Source organism: Labrus bergylta, chromosome 18, assembly GCF_963930695.1.
Source record: "Labrus bergylta chromosome 18, fLabBer1.1, whole genome shotgun sequence".
Lineage (NCBI taxonomy): Eukaryota > Metazoa > Chordata > Actinopteri > Labriformes > Labridae > Labrus > Labrus bergylta.
In genome coordinates, this window is record NC_089212.1 from 15722225 (window position 1) to 15743937 (window position 21713).

The window sequence follows — 21713 nt, forward strand, 5'->3', positions numbered from 1 at the left end:
AATGTCTTCTTCATCTTTCTTTTGAATTACACCAATAAGAAATGGGCTTTGATTTGCACAGTGAAACATGCATTCTTTTGAAATGAAATTTCTCCTGGAATCATCTAATAAACTTCTTATGACTTTAAAAATGACCGCACAAGATGAAAAAAATAGAACTGCACTGTCCTAGGTGTTTGAATCAGTCTGTTCCTGTGTGTCTTTGCATGATTCATTGAATTCTTTTTTCACAGAGCCGCTCTTTAAAGTAAAAACTCCCTCCTGCTGTGAAGTTATTCACTCACGATGTGTGGACTTGGTGACATAACAGGATGATTTTTCATTGTGCCTCTGTGATTCAGCTTGCAGATACTGAAAATAGCATCTTTGAAAATAGACCAACACCTACTGTACCCACACACTGAAACCATGGCCTTTTACTGTTCTTCCAGAAAACTCGCACAATGGAGAACACGTCGAGAGGCTGCAAAGCAAGTGAAAAAACACTGAGTCAGTTATAATGTAGAGCAGAAAGCATTCTGTCTCCTTATACTGTAGTCATTTATGACTAAACGTCAAAATCATAAGGACATCTAAAAGGAGAAATATACAAACACGCCTACATTTTTCACTTATACAAATTTAATAAGTCCAGCAGTCTGTTATATGAAATAATTACACCTATCTCTAAACCTCTAGAGTACTGACATTGTGGCAAGACATAGAGGACTTACAATGTGATTTTCCAATTCAGAAAAATATCCGAGAGTAATACACCTTTATTGAATACTACTGTATGAAACAGATTAGTGCACACTTACTGAAAACGTTCAGGACCAAAAATTATATTTGGGCATATTTTATATAGGTTTTATGTCGAATTATTGCTGTTTTTTCTTTAACCAATGCCTGAGTGTGTAGGTGGATGTGTGCAAATGCAAGTTTGTGTGGGTGTTTTTTAAGTGTGGGTGGGTGATGTAACATGCCCACTCACATTCTCTTGAATTAGATGGGCAAAACCATCCTAACACCAGAGTCTGTTCTGTCCATTTTGAAAAAATGTCGTGGGAAAAAAAATCTCTGCAGTATACTGATATGATCATTCAAATTTCTGCAGCTCTGCGTCCATTGTGCACATCCCGAAACAGAGAAAACAAAGAGACGTCAATCATCTCAGCGCATACAAATTAAAGATCTCTGCTTCCTCAGTGGTCAAAAAATGTGAGTGGCATGCTTAAAAAATAGTCCCATGTAGCCGAATGCTGTGAGATAACGCTACAGATCCCTGTGAGAAAGAAGTTTTCTTCTTCGCTATAATGTGGACGTTAGAAAAACTTGTCGCAGAAGCCTGCTGCACATGCTAACAAACGACTGGAAAACATCAGGTCCAGTTGCGAGAGCCAGCAGTTCAAATGAGCTGACTGAAAAAATGTATGATCATATGAGTTTACAGCCACACATATCTGCTTCCCCTGGCCCCACGGGGAAAATGTATTTCTGACTCTGTCATTTCCAGGAAAAGGGGGATGCCAATCATTTCTAAGCTTCTCCTGAGGTCCTGTCTGTCATGAAAGATGATGCAGTGAGTAAATTCTTGCAGAAGGTCATGCTCTGGTTGCATAGGAGCCATTCGATAAAACAGAACTCAACAAGAAAGTGTCTGCATTAACATATATTGTAAACCTGATCCTAAAGATGCTGAACCCACCCAAAGAAAAGCACTACGGCCAGACTACAGTACAATCTCATCTGCTGACATGGCCTCAGCGAATTCATCCTGGTGCCTTAATTACCCACATGTCCGGCAACCTACATTATCTTCATAGTTACATTCGGATCACACGCACGTGACTGTTACCTGAGGTCAAAATTACCTGAGGTACCCTCTGAGTCTTTAATGCTCTTTTGCCAGTGTCGTTCAGCATTGCTGACACGCTCAAAACACTCTTAGCTATTCTAGATTAAGTGTAGAAGTATTATCTGTTATTAACATCTTTATACCACTTATCACTCCTGTAGCCTACTCATGAGGCTCTTAAAAAATCCCCATCACAGAGTCAGAGGGTCCCTGCGGACAGAAGATGTCAACGCTCTCATCCAGCATTCGTCAAACAAAGCCATCTCTGCAGTGAGTGAAACAAAGGCTGCATTAAAAGGTCACTGAGTTCATGATACAAACCCTGTAAAGGGGTGGGGTATTTTGTTGGATTCCTTTGACCCTGATGTTTTTGTGTTGGAGGGTCCTGTTCCACCCTTGTCTGCAGGAAACAATAACCAAAGAATGAACTCCTACAGTAACTCATTTTATGGTGAAAAACACAAGCATTTTCTTTCTGCAGCTGACAACTAGACAGTAAATGATTCAACGTGTGGCTTTTTAATGATGTCACAGATATCCAATCCTTCATCATTAGACTCCACACATGCTCTGTCTCCCGAGGAGCTCCTCCTGGGAGGCCCTTAAACCTGCCTCCTGCTCCTCATGTTGCTATGCCAACAGACAGTGAGCTGGCAGCACAGAGTCAGTGTCTCATAGCAACAGATTGGGTCTGAATCTCATTCGGACCAATCGGGAGCCAGGAGCCTGTAGAGGAATTCCTGTTGCTTCTTTCTAATGTGTAGGCGGGAAAGGGGGTGGGGCCAAACCTGTGGTAAACAAAGCATCATTCAGTACAGAGCTTTCTATAAGAGGTGGCCAATACAGCGATGTGGTTTGTTGTCAGGCAGTATTTATTATCTATCATTCCCAGACTCTAAAGAATTTGTATTTGTTGTTTTTTCTACTTGAAAGATGAAACATGTGGTATTCCTTTAAAGAAATTAATTTAACAGAGAATTTAAAAACAACAACAACAACAACAACAACAACAACAACAAACAAGCAAGGGGAAAACAAGAGCTAAAATGTTACGTCAGGACCAAGAAATTAAAGCCGTTCTGCAAAATTAAGTCAGCAAACTATATATTTTTTTCTTTTTGTGGAAATGTAATTGTGTATCTACCTCTCATCTCCTCCTATTTGTCTTATCATTTGAAGTATGGAAATGGGACGTGTTACCATTTGGGACCTGAAGTGGAAGCTATGAGTTTGACCCTAACCCTAACCCTATGAAAATGGCCAGACAAATTTAGAATCTCACCAGAAGCTATAGCTGTGCTTTTAAAAACCACATCATAACCTCTGCTATTCAGTGATTCTAACCAGTCACAACCAATGATTTGACCTTATCACCATATTTAGGGCCACAACAGGGAAACCTTCAGGTAGTATTATACCAACCAACTTCAAACTCTTTTGACCGACATTTAGGCCTTTTTTCTTTTATTATTATTTGCCATAGAATTAGATTTTTGCACAAGTGAAGAGTTTCATTATTTGCTTCTTATTTCACATTCCTTAAACCTAATTGGAGTGGAAAGAAGGCTGATGGCTCCTTCATCAGAGGTTTTACACACAGCCTGGGGTATCATTACTCAATGTGCCCTTTAACCCAGATGCCAGAGGGGCTACTGACTGACTGTTTTCCACAAGTTCAACTGGGCTGACAAACCATTCTGGGCTATTGTGTAACCTTTATAGGCCTACTAACTGTTGCTGTTACAAAATGATCACCAAACCATGTAAAATTGACACAAGCATCGCAGTATTTCATCATAAATAAAATGTAAAATACACTTTGCCGATGAAGTGAGTCCTACCTTTAAACTTAAATTTGAATTGTTTCAAAAAGCTGAAATTATTTGTAGTCCTAAAAACACACAAACGGATCAGTCTGCCGATGCTTTGCAAAAGCTATATTGACTATGATAATGTTTTTTTTTCGTTAAATTGAAGGTTATATTTGCATTTCTTTATTTCTTTTATTTTCAAACATTTTCCAAACAAGTCATGTGGTGCTCTTTGTAGGTTCCCTCACAACTGTAAAACCAGTTCAAATGTATGTACGAACATGTTTATGAACAGCCTCAAATCACTCCTCTCAGTAGAATATTTTTTACAATAACAATAAAGACAACCTGACAACATGTTTAGGTGATTATGGACACACCTGTTACGGCGGTTGTAGTCTTTCTCAATTAATAAAACAAACATTTTGAGTGGATATAATAACTGTGGAGAAACTGTCTGGTCTATATAACACTGCCTGTGGCTGCCTGTCATAGTCCAGGGGCCTGTTAGTGAAATATAGGCTTTGGGTGGTATATTTAACCCTACTTGGGTAACTCCCCCCTTTTTGGGTCCACTCCAGGAGTTCCTGAGATGGGGGAGTTGGCCGGACAGGGGAGGTGTGCATGAGGAGGCCCAGATAGGGCCTGTGTAACCTTTCCTCCAGATTCCCTGACTAAGTTGAATTGGCCTGCCCCACTTATATCACAAACAGGCTGCTGTGCTTCTGCCTGTCATGCCTGCGATCAACACGTTGTCCCTGTAACTCCTCCCTCTTCCTCACTAGCTGCTGGCGCTGAAGCTGCGCTGCCACATCTCCATGCCCTCATTGCTCTCTGAGGTCATGCTTACGTGAGTCACAATGAGGTACGGCCTTCAGCTGAAGCAAGGCCAGACCAGCCCACCTGCAACACTCCTATCTTCTGCAGGTGGGCAACTCAAGCTTAAGGTACTCTGCAGGTCTGACCATAACGTTTAAAAAGAAAATGGAGACAGAGTATGAGAATACCTGCACCGGATACTCATGAAAACTACTACTACTATTGTTTTTACCAAAGCATTTGTAAAAACAACTTTTCAAACTTGTAACAGTGGAGCTTCTTTATACGATCACTTCCAGAAGTTCGTTGGGACTTCTGACTCATTTTTTCTTTGTCCTAATACAGTTGGTGATGTAACAGCATATGTAGGTCAAGACCGTTTTGAATACTCTGACACGAGGTATAACCTCATAGGAGTGGTCAGATACTTGATCATAGGTTGGCATAGCAAAGCATACATTAACATTTCTAGTAAAATGAAGGGAGCATATTTATTATCAGAAAATAAAACACATTAGGCCTATACTTTTTTTCTGGGGATAATAGTTTATCAGGGCATAGCATCTGTAGAATTGAATGCCTCATGTTTGCAAATGAAACAATAAAAATGTGAATCAAAATTCTGATATAGAAAATATGGATTTAGATGGGTCACTTTTAACTCCACCCAATAATTCCATAGTGGCTGCAGTCATAGACAAAACTAGTGTCTTGACCAGATTGGTGCACACCAGAAACTATCTGACTTATTTCTGTAGACTATTATTTAGAAGGCTTATTAAGTGCCCTCTAGACTCTGACCTAATTTACTGTGAAACCACATAAATATTAGTATAACTGCTTTAAAGGGGATAATGATAATGCAGTGATAACTTGGCTTACAGCTGAAATCATATAACGGAAAAATACAAAACCATTTACTCACTTTGTAGCTTAGCAACTTTGTGTTTGTGTTGTAAAACCTAAAACTGATTAGAACTAGGCTCTTGTTTTTGGGGGATTTTTTCTAAGAAAGCTGCAGAAACGTCTCCAAAAACAAGACAGCATCCCGCGCCTCAGCTGGCCCTGGTGTTGCGTTCAAGTAATGTGGGAAAAAAAAGTCTAATACCTTTCCTTTAGGCCCCTTGCTGCCATGTATGGAATGAAGCTTGAAAAATGAGGGTTGTCTTTGGACTGGCATTTCGCACAAGTGAAAAAAAAAGAAGCATTAAAGTTATATATAAATGTCAGTAAATAATGGCATTAAAGCATGCATTGGCAATGGCCTATGTATTACCTGGCCTGGTCAAACATTTAAACACTTTTATTTTCTTTTTTTGCATTCATCTCTTTCACCTTAAAACCTTTTTAGAAAAATAAATTCCAGTAGACGTATATAGAGTAACAAACTGTTTAGCAAGGGAATAAATAACACATTTTAGCATTTTAATGCAATCCATGGTATTAAAAGTACTCAAGCTATTTCACAATAGTCCAATTTGATTTCAAAATGAATATACAATGCAATATTATTAATATGTAATACAGGAAGTCCTAAGAAAGACTTTCACCCATTTTATTTTACTTTGCTTTTAGGTGATAACAAAAAGCCTGAATTTCAACGTGTTCTCTCTTATCTCTTATATCTCGATTTTATACATCTTGTTATCTTGGGATAACCATGCAGGCTTTTCTGTAAATTCATTAATCTAAATCCTTTCTAACGGCTGCAATTAAGTAGCCTAGTTAACCATCATTGACATCCCAAGATTTATAAGATTATTCTTCTTTCTGCTCCTTTTCATTCAAAATTTGAGATTTTATGTTTGTTTGTTTTTTCTTAACTTTATTGTTTTTTTTAATGAAATAAAATTGACAAAAAAAGAAGATAAATCTGTTGAGCGCTTGAGAAAACACAAAGAAACAAAAAAACAATGGAGTAAAAAACAACAACACATAGGCTATTACACTCTCAATACAATCTATTCTTACATTTGAAATGCTTTACACTACATCACTAAAGAGATTGTACTTTAAACAACTAACTGCAGCACCTAATAGTGACCGAATCACTGGTTTTATTGGTTTGGCAACAACTCTTTCATAAATCATTTCACAATGGAAATAATAGCATTCCTCTTTCACCACTTGAGCTCCTTTACAGTGTTTTTTTTTTTTTTGTTAATGCAAATATTTTCATAAAATAATTTTGTTTTCGCATTGCTTTAACACTATTTCATCCGATCTTATTGCGGTTTTCTAACAGTGCGTTCCCACTCCCCGTAAACGCAGCATAGACTCGGCCGACCTTTTGCCTAGTTTAGCGGATGGCAGTTCATCGGGTTTACCCTGACACTGCTGACTCTCAAGACCACGCCCACCAACGGCCACGCACCCTATTTCCTCCAACCGTCCAGCGGGCACGCACTGTTCACGCGCTCCCTACTCTCCCATTGGCCGACGTCCCGCACACACTCAATTGTGATTGGCCGAGTGTTGCCACCCGCCGGTGCGTGTTGTGAGTTTTGTTTTTCTTTTTTTTTTTTTTTTTTCCTCCTCCCATGTTTTACACACACAGCTGAGAGAAAAGGGAGCCAGTTAGAGAAAAACGACCTCAACCCTTCCCCAGTAGAAGCAGCAGCACTGGCGACCGCCGTCTCTTTGTTCTTATACTGCTTTTTGACAACAACAAAAAAAAGTCAAACTCAGATTTTTTTAATCTTCAATGCCATCGCGAAAATTCACAGAGATGGACTCAAACGGGGTAAGAAATCTTTTAAACTACTATTTTAGTTGAAAGCGACATATATTTAACAGCCTCGTAAGAAGCCTCGTTCAGTTGTTTACAATATTTTTTGTTCTTAAGCCAAGTTTTTAAGCTAAACTAACCATTTATTCACGAGTTTGACTTATTAACACATTATTTTCTGTCACGTCAGCGTCCTAAGTATACCACATAGTCCAAAACAAATTGAAAGACAACACCTGTTTTTATAACACATTTATTTCGTCAATTTGCGTATTATTCACTGTTTAAAAGGTGATATAACAAATGTCTCTTTGATAATTAAGTTAAAAATTGAGTTTAAAAATCAACCGAAGCCTGTCAGTGTAGACTGTTAGTATCACATGGTTGACTTTATGTCTAGAATCAGTAATAAGCTTGGTTCAATATGATAATATATTTTAAAGTTGTAAGTTGCCAAACCTACTTCCTGATGCAAACCCTCTTTATGGGGATTTCACATGGCTCATCTCGGGTAGCGCGTCACAGTTTGGTCTATATTTGGCAATGGGAGGTGTCCCGGCACGCAGCCAAAGGCAGTGCATGCTGGGCCGGGGTGTAGTCACCAACACCCCCTTTTCCCTTATTGGCAACATCATGCAGTTTGGCCCGCGATCTGTGACAGAGCAGATGATAACTGGAATTAGATTATTTTTTTTTATTGCTAACAGAATAGAAACCTCCCTTTGTTTGTCTTTATCAAACGGTCTGATATGAGTAAACTTAAATAATTACAGTTTATAACACAAGTGTAAATTACCTTGATAACCTATCTACTTGGCAATACCAAAGCACTGTTCCTGTGTCTGATGTTCCTTTTTTTTTTTTTTTTTTTCTTTTAGAGTGAGTACATCGATCATTGTGGCTCTTATGCAAAGAGAAGGAGGCATGACAATAATCAGACGGTCTGCAATATAACCTCTAACCTGGAGTACACAGACCTTGAGGCAGCTGAAGCGTTGGTGTGCATGAGTTCTTGGGGCCAGGGTCACTTTATAAGCAGCAACAGGCCGAACCCCTGCAAGCCGCGACCCCTCACCCCAGCCTCGGACTCTTGCGACTCCCTGTTGCCACCAGAACTTCCAGAGCCACCGAAGGATTTCGTGTCCCTCTCGTCCCTGGTGAGTTAGTTGTTGCGATTATGTGCAGGTCAAACTATTGAGTTATATGAATATTGGTCATGCAACAAGGAGTTCGCCTGCTTTTTGATCATATGTGGAGCAGAGGAGCTGTGAAACCGATGTGATAACTGTTGTTTGATTAGCAAACATATTTTCAAAAGCCTAGGTGTGCATTAAACCCTCTTGATGTAAAAGATAACAATAGGCCCATAGTTCATCACAAGTGACCATGGCAGGTGAGAGGTACTGCAGAAACAAAGAGCTTGAAACAGCAAGAGGGTGTGACCTCCTCTCTGCAGGGTTATAAAAATCACAGTTTATTGCTCAGAGTCATCATTATGCCAGCTTGCGTCTGCCTGCCACCTGTGATTGTGTGTGACTAATCTTTGCAAACATAACGTCTCAACACTAGAGAAACAGTCTTTTAATTCCCGTCTCACATTTCTTTTTCCAGTGTATGACCCCCCCTCACAGCCCAAGCTTTGTTGAGACTTCAACATCCAGCTCCGGCCCGGCTGTGGCCTCGCAACACTGTTTGTCCGGGCTCCATCAACCTGTCCTGGCACCCATTCCTGAGAAGACCCCCTACCTCCCCCCTCTACCCCAGCCCTGCAGAGCCATGGCGACCAGCGTCATCCGCCACACTGCAGACAGCACCCCCTGCCAACACCGCATTCCTGTTGCCCCCAACCCAGAGAAAACAAGAGACACAGTAACTGCTGCGACACTCTGCCAGAAGCGACAGCAGCAGCAGCAGCAGCAGCAGCAGCAACACATCACAAAGACTGAGACTAACACACCTCCATCTCCTCCTGCTCCTCTCACACCTGTCTTAAAAATAGAGCAGCAAACTAGTCCCTCAAAAAACAGTTTGGACAATGCCTCCACCCCCACTTTTTTCAATACCCAACCACAAAACAACCCACACACTCCCGCAACCATGTTCCCGTCTTCAGTCACCAGCTCTCAAATCATCTGCCAGATGTTCCCTGTCACCAGCCAATCGGGGATAATCTCAGCGTTCATCCCTGGTGCAGTTCAGACATCCAGTACAGGTATTCGAACAGCCACCACACCAATCCTCCCGCAGCCCGCCTCAGCCAACGCCTCCTCTGTCCAGCAGTCTCTCATTGTGGGCTCAGCAGTCCCTCAGGGCACCATGATGCTGGTTCTCCCACAATCCTCTGTCTCTCAGGCCCCTCACTGCACTCAGACTGTTATGACGCTGGGCAACACCAAGCTACTACCTCTGGCTCCAGCCCCTGTGTATGTGCCAGCGGGGCCCAGTGGAGGTACGACAGCCACAAAGATGGACTTCTCCCGCAGGAGAAACTACGTGTGCAACTTCCCAGGCTGCAGGAAGACTTACTTCAAGAGCTCACATCTCAAGGCTCATCTAAGGACACACACAGGTGAGGGTTTACTGACAATGGTTTATTATCATGAGAATGCTAAATCAAGATCTGACCACAGATGAGTGTTTCTTCCTGTTTGTGAATCATGAGTGAGCTTATTGTTATAGCTCAGGCACAGCATGCTGTCGTTTGAAGATCATATGACTCATGTGTGAATCACATTCTGACTCTGCTGTCTTGCGCTCTCTGTTTGCCTCCTACAGGTGAGAAACCTTTCAGCTGCAGTTGGGACGGCTGTGATAAGAGGTTCGCTCGCTCCGACGAGCTGTCCCGTCACCGGCGAACACACACCGGCGAGAAGAAATTTGTGTGTCCCGTGTGCGAGCGGCGGTTCATGCGGAGCGATCACCTCACCAAACACGCCCGCCGCCACATGACAACGAAGAAAGTTCCCTCCTGGCAGGCTGATGTTCGGAGCCTGAACAAAATGGCCCCTGGCAAACCACCTTCCTCCAAACCTGGCCTTGCCACGCTAAGCATGCTGGTGCCTGCCAGCTCAAAGTAGACAATAAACACTGCCATCTTTAATACTCCTGAGATGCCATAGAGACTCTGGGAGCAGCCAAGCACAGTCGGCTGCTGCTATTCTACTCTTGGGAATGAAAGAAACACATGCACTGGACTCTTTGTTTTCCTCCCTATTGCTTATTTGTACGTGTATTTCTCTCAAAAGGATTCTTTTGTTTACTTTGATATTACTGATTTTATGTATGCACACTTGCCAAAGTCTTTCTATGAAGTTGGTCTTACACATTTCATTTTCTGCACCTCTCCTACAAACACTTTGCTCAACAGAAATGTATGTGTATGTGAATGTATTCTTGGTGTTGAAATGCATTTATTTGTCATTTTAAGGAAAAGGTTGAAAAAGCAATGTAAATATGAATATTAATCACCAGTACTATGATTATACCTTGATTATATCTCCCTAACTTTTCATATTATTTAATACATATTTGTAATAAATAAAAGATTAAACCACACATTTTTCAGAGTGTCATTTAGGGGAAAAAACAAGGTTTTGGATCCCGGTAGAGTCAGCAATCTTTCCTGGTTGTCTCATGCAGAAAGGCAGTGAGTGGTTCCTGCCCACATCCTGTGTGCGTCACTCTGTGACTCCCCCCCACCACCACCACCCCCCACCACCACACTGTCCTCTTTTGGTCTACTGGCTGAATTACTTTTTTTTTTTTTTTTTTTTTGAGTATTATAAAAGCTCTCTCTGTTGGACCATTCGGGAACATTGTATCCTACCCATTAGCTGGAGAACTTGATGAATTAGAACAGACCAAGACAGACTTGTTGACCTTGTGTTAGAATTTATGAACTGATCATTTGAGCCCATTCAACTCTGTCACGTGGGAACAAGGAGGTGGTGGAGCTACGCGATGCTTTAGTAATGCACCACTGTCTTTTATTTACCGAAATACCCCTAATTAGGTTGGCATAATTGAGTGAGCATGCTGTTTTTAGGGGCAGCGATTACTAATAAAAGGAGAAAATTGATCTTGTTAAAATGTAGACCCCACTGGACTTCCCAATTTCCCAATTTTCCCTCTATTCAACTCAAGTCATTTTTATGAATTAGTCATTCCAAAAGACACCAATGAGATGCTACTGGATGAAATATAATTACTTCTGCTGCCTCCATTCTGTCTCTCACATTCATAAGCAGTGGTCCCATACCTAGTAACAGCACACCCCTTCCAATCAGACAGAGAGAAATATGAACTGTTGGGGGTGCGACCAATCACCTCTCTTCCAGCAATACCCGCCCCTTTGCCTTACTGACCGACATCCTTACTGGCCGTGCGCCCCCTGAGAGGTGGTGTACAGCGACACCTGCTGGTAGCATCCTGTAATTTAACTTTGAACTACTCCTGGATAATATCCTCGTTTTCTACACAGAACTCAGAGAACGTTATTGTCACACAAAGGGAGGTTCATTTGGCAATAGGAGCACACAGAATTGTTATGAGAAAAATTTGGTTGTGTAGGCCTACATTTATCAATAGTTCTCATTAATACTCTTTCACAGTCCTCTACAGTAGTATATACACTTAAGCTGGGCTATTGTTATAATGTAAATTACAATAAAATAAATACAATTCTTATTCAGTGTGTGCATCAAAATGCAATTTATGATTTAATGCCGTGATCAATAATTGTTTTTTTTGGGGTTTTTTTAAGAACAAAGGGTTTATTTGCTGCACTCATGATAACATTCTAAGTTAGTTTGAGCTCAAGTTTATGAAAATGTTGTGTTAATTCACTCAATTTTAATGTCATCTCAAGTGATGGAAAGTTTTCCAACTTTGAAAAATGATTCATATGAACTTAAAAATGTTAGTTAAAAGGACTAACAAATGATAGCTTGTCATTGGCTGTTTCTTAATTATGTAAGCATGTTGAACGGGATTCCCCTGCAAAACCTATGACTTTATAACAACAACATGGTTTTGAATCACATATTAACTACACCCCAATCACCAATTCATTACACCTCAAATTGTTGTTAAATTTACAACTTGGGTGATTCATTTATACAGCTGATCATTGACTTTTTGATTAAACTATAACTCCAAACTGTTTTAGCATCTGTATGTAGTCTAAAAACGTACTGTTGAGTTTAGTCCCTTAAAAATAACTTTTTCATAACTTAGATGAAATAAATAATACAATAATAAATACATATTTTTTAAGGAGATAGCCTATAGCAATTTGAAGAATAAGTCAAAGGGGTGGACTAAGTATTTAGAGTAAGTAAAAGTGTCAAAGGAAGAGTAAACTGGAATATAGCAGAGAATGAAGGTGGGGGTCACCTTATGGTAATGTGAACGGCTAATATATAATCAATAAATAATCTAGGCAGCCAATTAACATTTGCAAAGTGACAAGTGTCAAAATGTATAGAAAAGTCCAAGGTAGGCTAAAACAATTGTTCCAGGATGTATTGGAGCATACATTGTTTAAAGTAAAAGAACTCAACAAAAGCTTTAAAACGAGACGTATAAACTACTCCCAAGAAAAATGGTTCTTGGGGAAGTGTTTCTTTGTTGCACAATCCACAATCGACCCATGAATCGACCCTAGGTTGCTATGGTTACATCAAAACAACAGGTCTTCGGTTTGCTACCAATTTAAGGCGCTACAAAAGCTTATAAACATGTAAATGGTCATTTAACGATATTGTATTCCACATTTTTGGACTTATTTTTTTTTAAAGTTCAGCTTAGGCCTTATTCAGGTTGTCGGACTTTGGGTGGCTGGTTGCTACAGCAAACATAACAACATTTTCCTCCTGTAGCCAAACAGGCCTCATCATCATCATTATCATCATCATGGAGGTTGGAGACAAGCTAAAAGAACTCAACATGACGGTGGACGAAATCGACACGATGGCAAAGGCTTTCAAGGACAAAAAGTTTAGGGAAATGCTGCGCGACTACGCCGAAGAATTAGCAGATCCTGAGAACAGGAAAATGTACGAAGAGGAAATCAAACTTCTGGAACAGGAGAGAGGAAACACGGTTGAATTTATCCACCCGGAACCTTTTAGAGCCATCAGGACGAGTTTGAACGGCAAGCAGAAGTGTTTTATTAACATTTGTGGCAGTGATAAAGTAGGCAAACCCGAGTGTAAAGTCGGGACGTCGCCGGGTGGCCGCAGAGGTCAGTGCTGGTCCTTACCTCACAGTCTGCACCCAGGGAGAGAAAACACTGATGCAGAAGAGAAAAAGATCATGACTTATGACGTCGTTTTCCACCCTGACACTCTCCACATTGCGAGCAAAAACAAAAGATTCATGGATATGGTGGAAAGCACGGCCATTGAAGGAATCCAGAACACTTTTAAAGTGACTCTGGATAAAAACAACGTGAGGGAGATGACGAAGATAAAATACAAAGGTACACCGCAGCCTTGTGTTGTTAGAAAACCCACACCTGGACATCAAAGGAAGGAGGCCTCAGAGAAGCCAGACCCTCTTGCATTCCCATACCCAGATGAAAAAAGAACTGCATCTTCACTGGCAAGTCTGACAGATTCACACATTACAAATGAGACTAAATCTAAACGCTTCCAGATGCAGCCTCAGAAAACCAAGGAGCCAACCAAGCCAAACTACACAGTAAAATACAGATCTTTTATTGACCTGCAGGACTTCAGGAATTCAAGAGACTCAGCCCAAAGCCCCAGGCCCAAGGAGATAGTGGTTACCATTGATATGCCACTTTTGAAGGCGGTCACAGACGCTAGTCTTGAGGTAACAGAGAAACAGCTGCTTCTTGAGTCCAAGGAACCAGCCTACAGACTGGAGCTGCCTTTAGCCTATCCCGTGGATGAAGATAAAGGAGAGGCCAAATTCAACAAGCAGAAGGGACAGCTGACAGTCACACTGCCTGTTCTGCCTTCTGATGAGGCTTTCGAATTCACTCTAGGGCTGCATCAGAGTAGTGTTGGTGAGCAGGAGGAGGAAAGTGAAGTGGAAAAGGAGAGGGAAGTTCAGAAAAGTGAGGAAGATGAGCAAGGAGATGAGGGGAAAGTAAAGGAAGATCTGATTAAGGAATTTGATGAGAGCAAAGATGGGGAAAACCTACAAAACATGCAGCAACATAAATGCAACAATAAATTAGGTGAAGATGGATGTGACACAGATTCCGAGGAAAGGGGAAGCAAGGTGGAAAAGGAGGATAAATGGGAGGAAAAGGAGAGGGAAGTCCAGAAAGGTGACAGAGAGGAGCAAAGAAGTGCGGAAGGGAAAGTAGAGGAAGAAAGAGACACAACGAAGGAGGTAGAGGAGGAAAAGATGGAGTTTAATGAGAGCGAAGATCGGAAAAACTTACAAAAAATGGAGCGACATGAAAAGAAATTCGGATGTGATACAGAATCAGAGGAAAAGGATTCTGGTGTAACAAGCTTTCAGGGCATTACTGTCAATCATTGCATGGACATTTCTTCTGAAAAAGGAGAAAATCCACATTTTGCTTCTCCCATAACAGAAAACAAGACAGTGTTAATCACCGCTTATCATTCAAATCTCAGAGTAAAAGAGGAAGAAGTAGATCCAGAGTCAACACTCAAAATGAAGACTTCAGAAATCCCAGTGGAGACTGAACTGGATGAGGAGACTACAGAAGGAAACCAGAAGGTAAAATTCTGACGGTCATCTTCAATCATGTTGAAAGTACAAGTGTGTGATCAAACTAATATTAGTTTTATTTTCTAGGACGAAACAGATGCTGCAATTGTACAGCACAGCTCCTGTGATAGATCTCAGGCTGCTGTTGTATCTTCAATCGCGGCTCACAGGCACAACATAAAGGATGACTGCATTTCCCAGAAGACTGAGAAGTCCAGCAAAATGCTTGCAACACAGGAAGCCAACGGGTCTGGCAAAGGGGTCAGCCTCTCTGAAGGACTTTCCACAAGTTCAGTGCAGCAGGAGGAGAAAATGATAATCGACGAGGATGACCTCCCAACAGAGGAAATCTTCCCTAAAGCAGAGCACAAGGTCAGCGAGCCGCCGCCTGTGTTACTGCGGGAGACCGATGAGCATGGAAATGAAAAGGTCATCAGTGATCATTCAACGTCTGCTGGGTTCTTCTTTGAAAACTCTCTGATGTTTGAGCTGGACTGAGAATGTGGTTTGGTGGTTTAGAGAGAGGAGAGAGAAGTTGGTCTGGTTACTGTAGAATCATAAGGTCACTTCTGTAGTACGGTGTCCGTGCCTTGAACCCCTAACAGCCCTGGCGAGCTCCCTGTGTGGCAGCCCCACTCTCCACATGAATAAATGTCCACAGGTCCTGTTTGTGCAGATGTGTGTTTAGTGCCTATGTGTGACAAGCATGTCTCTTCATAACAGATTGTAAACCAAGGATTAATAAAATATGTAAAATAAAACAAGTAAACTTGTGTCACCTTATTGAAGAATACATGTCAAGAGAGAGAAATTAAATTTCAGTGTCCAAGACAAATAAAATAAAAGACTGAGGACAACATAATGAATACTTGATTTTATTAAATTGTTCATGTATATATGTTTATAAAAATAGTGGGTCAGTAAAAACCACCTCCCTTTAGTCAGTGCTCCTGGACCCTGAGGCACTGTGTTCAGGTACAAACTCATCTAATTTATTTTTTCCCCTGACTCAGAAAAATGTCAGTAGGGAAACTTGCAGTTTGCTTTAAGGTGAGGGAAGATCAGAAAAGATGATTTATGACACAGGACAGTAGCCCTAGCAAACCGTTATTTTGTGCCTGTGATGCTTCCCACTATTTTTGCATGAAGTTTGCACCACTCGGTTTTAGCTGGAGCAGGTATGAGGGGTATTTATGAATCTAGTAAGCCTTTTTTTTTTAATGTGGTGGAAGTGCATCACAAGTTGAATGTAAGATTAAAAGAGAATTACAAAAAAAAAAGTGTAACTGAGTCAATATTCCCCTTTCATTTCAAGATACTACCAGATAACTGCACCACTGAGCTGTCTGCTGCTGAAGTTTCCAACTCTAGTCGCCTCATCCCATACCAACAGCATCTAACAATCTGCAATCTAATGCAACAGTCCACAGCATTTTCCGAGCTGTTAGTGTGTCCTTTTTTTCCAGAAAAAAAAAAAAAAAGTTAGTGCGTCCTTATCTGATTCCTCTCTGGAGGGAGTGGTCTAAAAATTCAGAGTAGCAGGAGAGGGAACAGAAGTGCTGCTGCACCGGAGCATCTGTGCCCCCCATGTCGTCCACCAAGACCACCGTGTGAGAGACCTGGTGCAGGTTCATGCTGACAGCTGTCTTGATGTAGAAGCTGATGCAGACACGGCCGCAGTCGCAGGTTTTGGCTACTTCAAGGTCCTGACACAAGTGGGCGGGGATGAGTTGAGGTCCATATGGTAACCTGTAAGAAAAAATAACAAGTCAAGAGTTAGCTTTAAGAACATACAAACAACAGTGAAGTTGTCATAGTATCCTACCGTACTTCTAAACTCGAATGTGATATCTTTGAAAAGAGGGTTGTTTCCATTATAACTAACTGGCACACACTGTTGTTTTTTTTGGGACAAAACTGAAAAAAGGGAAACAATCAGAATTGTTTTAATTCTATGATTTAACACTTTGTTCTTGATTACCATGCTCGCTCTCTCCACTCCCCCTCTATGTCACTCTACCATCACTGCATTTGCTGTTTTGCTTGTGGCAGCTCTGTGCTACTAATCTGATTATAGAAGATTTGATACTTTTGAAAAAGACGCAACAAAACCAATTTTTCCTTCTTGTATCTGATCCCGACTGAAACCAGTTGGTTTTAATTGGGGGTCTAATTAATTATGGTATTAGATTGTGTATTTACGGGCATGACGGACACCGAATTTGAGGAAGTTCTAACAGCCAATAATTGGAACTACTCTACATTGTCATAACCCCCATTATGAGCATGTGTAAATTCTGACCTGAGGTTGACCACCGCTCTAGAAGCCAGCTCTTGAAGTGGAACGGGGAATGTAAGTTTCATTGTGTGGTCCAGAGGATTTGGTTGGACAAATGGATTTCCAAACAGGTCCAAGTTCTCCAGACTCAGTCTACGGAAGTCAGTGGGCAGAACAGCCAGCTGGTTATGCGCAGCCGACAGGAACCTCAACCTGGATAGCCTTCCCACATGAAACGGCAAACAAACAAGCTCATTGTCATCCAGTTTGAGGTTCACTAGTTCTTTGAGCTGGCAGAACTGAGCGGGGAGGGTCCGCAGGCGATTCTGGCTGAGGTCCAGCAGCTGGAGGGTCCGCTGCAGAGTAGACAGGCAGAGGGCCTCGCTGAAGGATTCCAGGTGGTTGTTGTGGAGGACGAGCTCTGAGAGGCAGCCGAGGTCGCCGATGGTGGCGGGGAGTTTCTTGATATGGTTGTTGCTGAGGTCGAGCTTGCGCAGAGCTGTAAAACCACAACCAAAGGAAACATCAAATTAAATGGGGTTCTTAAACAGAGTATTCCAGCAAGTACAGTTCTTCCATAAAGATGGGCGAGTAGCTAAAGACATATTTACAAAACAACAGTCCGTATAGAGGCAGCAGACTTGCTGTCACAAGCTCTTTAAAGACTTCATAATGCAACTCATCAACATTATTTTCATATCCTAGAAATATAAAAAGACTCCCATCTACATATTCTGCAGTGTGACACTTATAGAGTCGCCTGATACGTATTGCAACTAGCCCCAGAAAACTGAACTAGTTTAGTTAAATGATTGAATGTAACTACACGGCTGTGCTAAATACTTGATTATGATTGGCCAATTATGCATAGCAACAGCTATCCTTTGATAGATCACACATGTCTAATTGCAGACTCTGAAGGACTAACTGTAATTATCGCTAAGAAGTCTGGTTTATTGGACCTGGGTCTGTTTACTGTGGGAAAAGGAGAAGGGAGAAGATACCAGCAGTGAAAAGAGAAATCTACAAAAACTGAAGAGCAGTGCAGTGTTAGCAATATTCAAAGCTAGATTCATTTTTTTGCGGTCAGTCTTTTTCCACTAGTATTATGATTATGATTGTACTGCACTAGTATCAGAGGGATGAGAGATATAGATACTCAGTTGTAGGTATCTGAATCAGTATTGAAAAAGAAAAAGTATCCTCAACAGGCAAAATCATAAACTCAGTGGAAAAATGGCAATCAACCTTTAAGGGAGAGCATCCGCATGTCCACCCGTGACAGTTTGCAGTAGGAGACCTGCAGCTGCTCAAGAGAGTAGGGGAAGTTGGAGGTGAGCGGGTAGTCCTTCTTAGAGACGATGGTGAGCTTCTTCTTGGGTTGTTCTACGTCTCGGGCGCGGACCGGAGTGAGGGTGGAGAGAGGAAGGCTGCTTGTGTCGCTTCCTCTGTCAGCCAAGCGAGCGGCTGAGAGGAAGTTCTTCAAACTGTTTGCATCAGCCTACAAAATCAATCAATAAAAATTAGGAGGATGGGTACTGGATTAATAGGTTACAGTCAGAACAACATATGAACAGGCAGGCTCCTTGAAATAATCTAACCTAGATTCACCGGCCTTGAAATAACTTGACACACTTCCTTTGAATGAACGGGGTGAACTTTTTACTGTTGGGAATAGCAATCTGAGTGGTATGTATTTTGTGAAGATTTCATGAAATTTGTGAATCACTGTACAATTAAAGTGTCTAAAACAACAAGCGTGCGACCAAAAAAACACAGTCATGCGATCAAATCACTTTTTGAACCCAGAGTTTCTGATGTTTTTTCTTCTTCAAACTATTACCCTGTGAGTTACCAGAAGTTTACTTCGTACAGCGCCTTCTTTCCTTGTTCACCTGCCTGTTGTGTTGTCAGCCTGTTTGCGGGTGTGTGAGAACTTGTCTCTCAACAAAACATGTGGAACTATGTTAGAATCTAGGTGAAAGGTCACCACTGCCTCTAAACAGCCAGGAGGGCTTTAAAGCAGATGGAAACAATGAGGCTGCTGTGGTGGTGTCTGTACTGGCAGTCAAAACAACAGTGTTTGTCGGTCTAGTTGATAAACGAGAGAGTGGAAAGCTGTACTTTCTTGCTTGACAAAGCATTTAAGGAAATAAAACTGAAGTTGCTTCATCATCAACCTGCATGTCATGTATTGGGGCAACCAATACAACCAGACATTGTGTACAAACACCAGCCTGTATTTACGTCAGTTGTCATACCTTGCTCAAACAAATGTCAACAGCAGGTTCCTTTAGTCTGACAGTAGCCTTGCCTTCCTCCACGAACCAAGTGAAGAACTTCTCTATGTTGTCTTTGAGCTGCAAGTGAAAGTTGGCAAGTGTCAGTGATGGAAAAGTACATTTCACAATGCATTGTGGGAGGGTGTATGCATCATCATTAATGAACCAATTCGCCTGCTCTACAAGTGCTGACAGGAATACTGGACACATTTCAACCTCTACATGGAAGTTTACACGTCTACAGAGATATGACCTTTTAAATCAGATGAACAAATCACACAATCCAGGTCTTTATATCAGAAGGAAGGGCAATGATGAATAATTCAAAAGGTCCATTGCAGTTGATCAAATTACAGTGAGTAACTGAAGTATGTTGTTGTAATGACATCAAGTTTTTCTTTTTCTTAATAGTTAAAGGATCCAGACAACAACAACAACGACGACGACAATGTCACAACATCACAGCAAACAAACAACAAACAAATAGGGAAAAGTATTCTAATTCTATTATGTTCATGTTTATATGTCTAAACCAAATAGTCAATGACAGTATAAATACCTTCATACTTCATGGATCTTTACTTTTTCTCCTTTTAAGCAAATTTAATTTTCACTGTCAACCAAAGAACTGATAATACACCTGCATTTTAGAGGGACTACATTTTGCACAAAAGGCAGCCACTAATTCTTTTTTCTTTTTTAAAACCTCCTGTTCACGTGTAAGATGGGTATTATTTGATTAGGTTGGTTTAACTGGCTTGAAATGATCTTAGATTGAAGAATTCGACCTAAACAATATAATCTAAGAGCATCTTTCAAAGTAGCCTGATTTGGAAACAAAAACAGAGACCACACACTCGGGCATGGTGCAGTAGTTTGTATAGCACAGATGACAACAATCACTGACCTTGTACTTGGAGCCTGTCCTGTCTTTAGCAGTGCAGATCATCATGTAAATGCAGCTACGTTGACATGTCTTGTCCAAATGCTTCCCGATGGAGATTACAGCTCTCGTCCCCTTACCTCGACTTTTAATCCCAAACGTGGGGAGCATCCGACTAACCACCTCGACATCACACTGCAGCTTCATCGCAAACAAACAAACAAACAAAAAAACAAAAAAATACTAAAGCCAGAAGTCCGGCCGAGTTGGGGTGAACGGAGGGTTTGAATGCATACCAGAGGAAAAAGTCACGTTAGGTTGTTACATACGTCCTGCAGCTAATGACACAACACACCCGGGTCTCGTCATGTCAACAACACAGACGCTGTCTTCAAAGAGCCGCAAACAACCAGCTCACGAGCGGCTGTCGGCGACACCAGACTCAGTTTACAGTCGGTTCACCGAGCATTAATTCTGCAGCTGTGCTTTTATTCACAGTGTCTTGACAAATTGTTCAGGTCCGGGATAGTTTTCGGTTGACAGCTGCTCGGTTAGCTCCCGTTAGCACGACCTCGCGCGCTGGGGAAGTGACGTCAGTGAGGAGGCGCTCGTTAACGCAGCCCGGGAGCAAGAGCAGAAGAGGAAACCACCCTTGTTTGAAAATATAATTTAGTTATACTACTTTTACAAATGCCTTCAAAATTACCTTATTAAGTAAAACAATAAGGCCTTCATGGAGTTTGGGAAGATTTAAAATCACGACTGAAAAAAAAAAAAAAATAGCTATCGCCTGGCGCTCACTTAGACGTATCCATGACAACAGTGCAACAACTCCATCTGCCGAGGAGGACTGTGATGTGCAGTTAAAATAGTAAGTGTCAAATGATTAGATTTTTCTATCTTAACCTTAATGCTCTCTCGGTAGATGGGTTAGTATGCCTAAATAGTAATTACATTTAAATAGTGGATACAATGAATTAAGAAATATTAAGTATAAGTAGCCCATATCCTAGCCCTAAGCAGTTGTGTGGAAAATAAGACTTTTTTTTACTTCACTAAATGTATTTGACAGAAACAGTCAAAGTTGTCTGAACATTGTTATCTTTAGCCTACAGCATTACAATGCTGCTTAAATGTCTATGTAACTATACAAAAAATCCAAGTAATACACTGTTTGTCATAATACAATTCTACAAATGTAAATTGAGCTGTTCTGAAAGGTTTAGGGTATAAAACACATGATCACAGAATTAAGACTTTGTTGTAGAGAGCATTAGTTTCTGACATATTTTAGAAAAACTTTATGTTGTTTTTTTTCTCCTACCTTTCTTACCATCTCTTTTACCCCACAAAATGAGTTTT

The 21713-nt window shown here is 41.1% G+C and overlaps 3 protein-coding genes across 3 annotated transcripts; 2 read left to right on the forward strand and 1 right to left on the reverse strand.

Annotated features, from left to right (window-relative positions):
* Positions 1-7024: 7024 nt before the first annotated feature.
* On the forward strand, positions 7025-10750 carry LOC109989098 (Krueppel-like factor 11). The gene is made up of 4 exons (XM_020640723.3): positions 7025-7210; positions 8074-8352; positions 8807-9764; positions 9971-10750. The coding sequence occupies exons 1-4, from the start codon at positions 7172-7174 to the stop codon at positions 10270-10272; spliced, it is 1578 nt and encodes a 525-aa protein (XP_020496379.2). The 5' UTR covers positions 7025-7171; the 3' UTR covers positions 10273-10750.
* A 1957-nt stretch (positions 10751-12707) lies between these two features.
* LOC109989083 (protein kintoun) lies at positions 12708-15770 on the forward strand. Its single transcript, XM_029278633.2, has 2 exons — positions 12708-14917; positions 14996-15770. Exons 1-2 carry the CDS (start codon positions 13109-13111, stop codon positions 15404-15406), a joined length of 2220 nt encoding a protein of 739 aa, XP_029134466.2. The 5' UTR covers positions 12708-13108; the 3' UTR covers positions 15407-15770.
* Positions 15768-20954, reverse strand: lrr1 (leucine rich repeat protein 1). The gene is made up of 5 exons (XM_020640680.3): positions 20376-20954; positions 19448-19546; positions 18435-18687; positions 17211-17685; positions 15768-16657 (listed from the first exon to the last, which is right to left on the reverse strand). Exons 1-5 carry the CDS (start codon positions 20556-20558, stop codon positions 16402-16404), a joined length of 1266 nt encoding a protein of 421 aa, XP_020496336.1. The 5' UTR covers positions 20559-20954; the 3' UTR covers positions 15768-16401.
* Between the last annotated feature and the right edge of the window lie 759 nt (positions 20955-21713).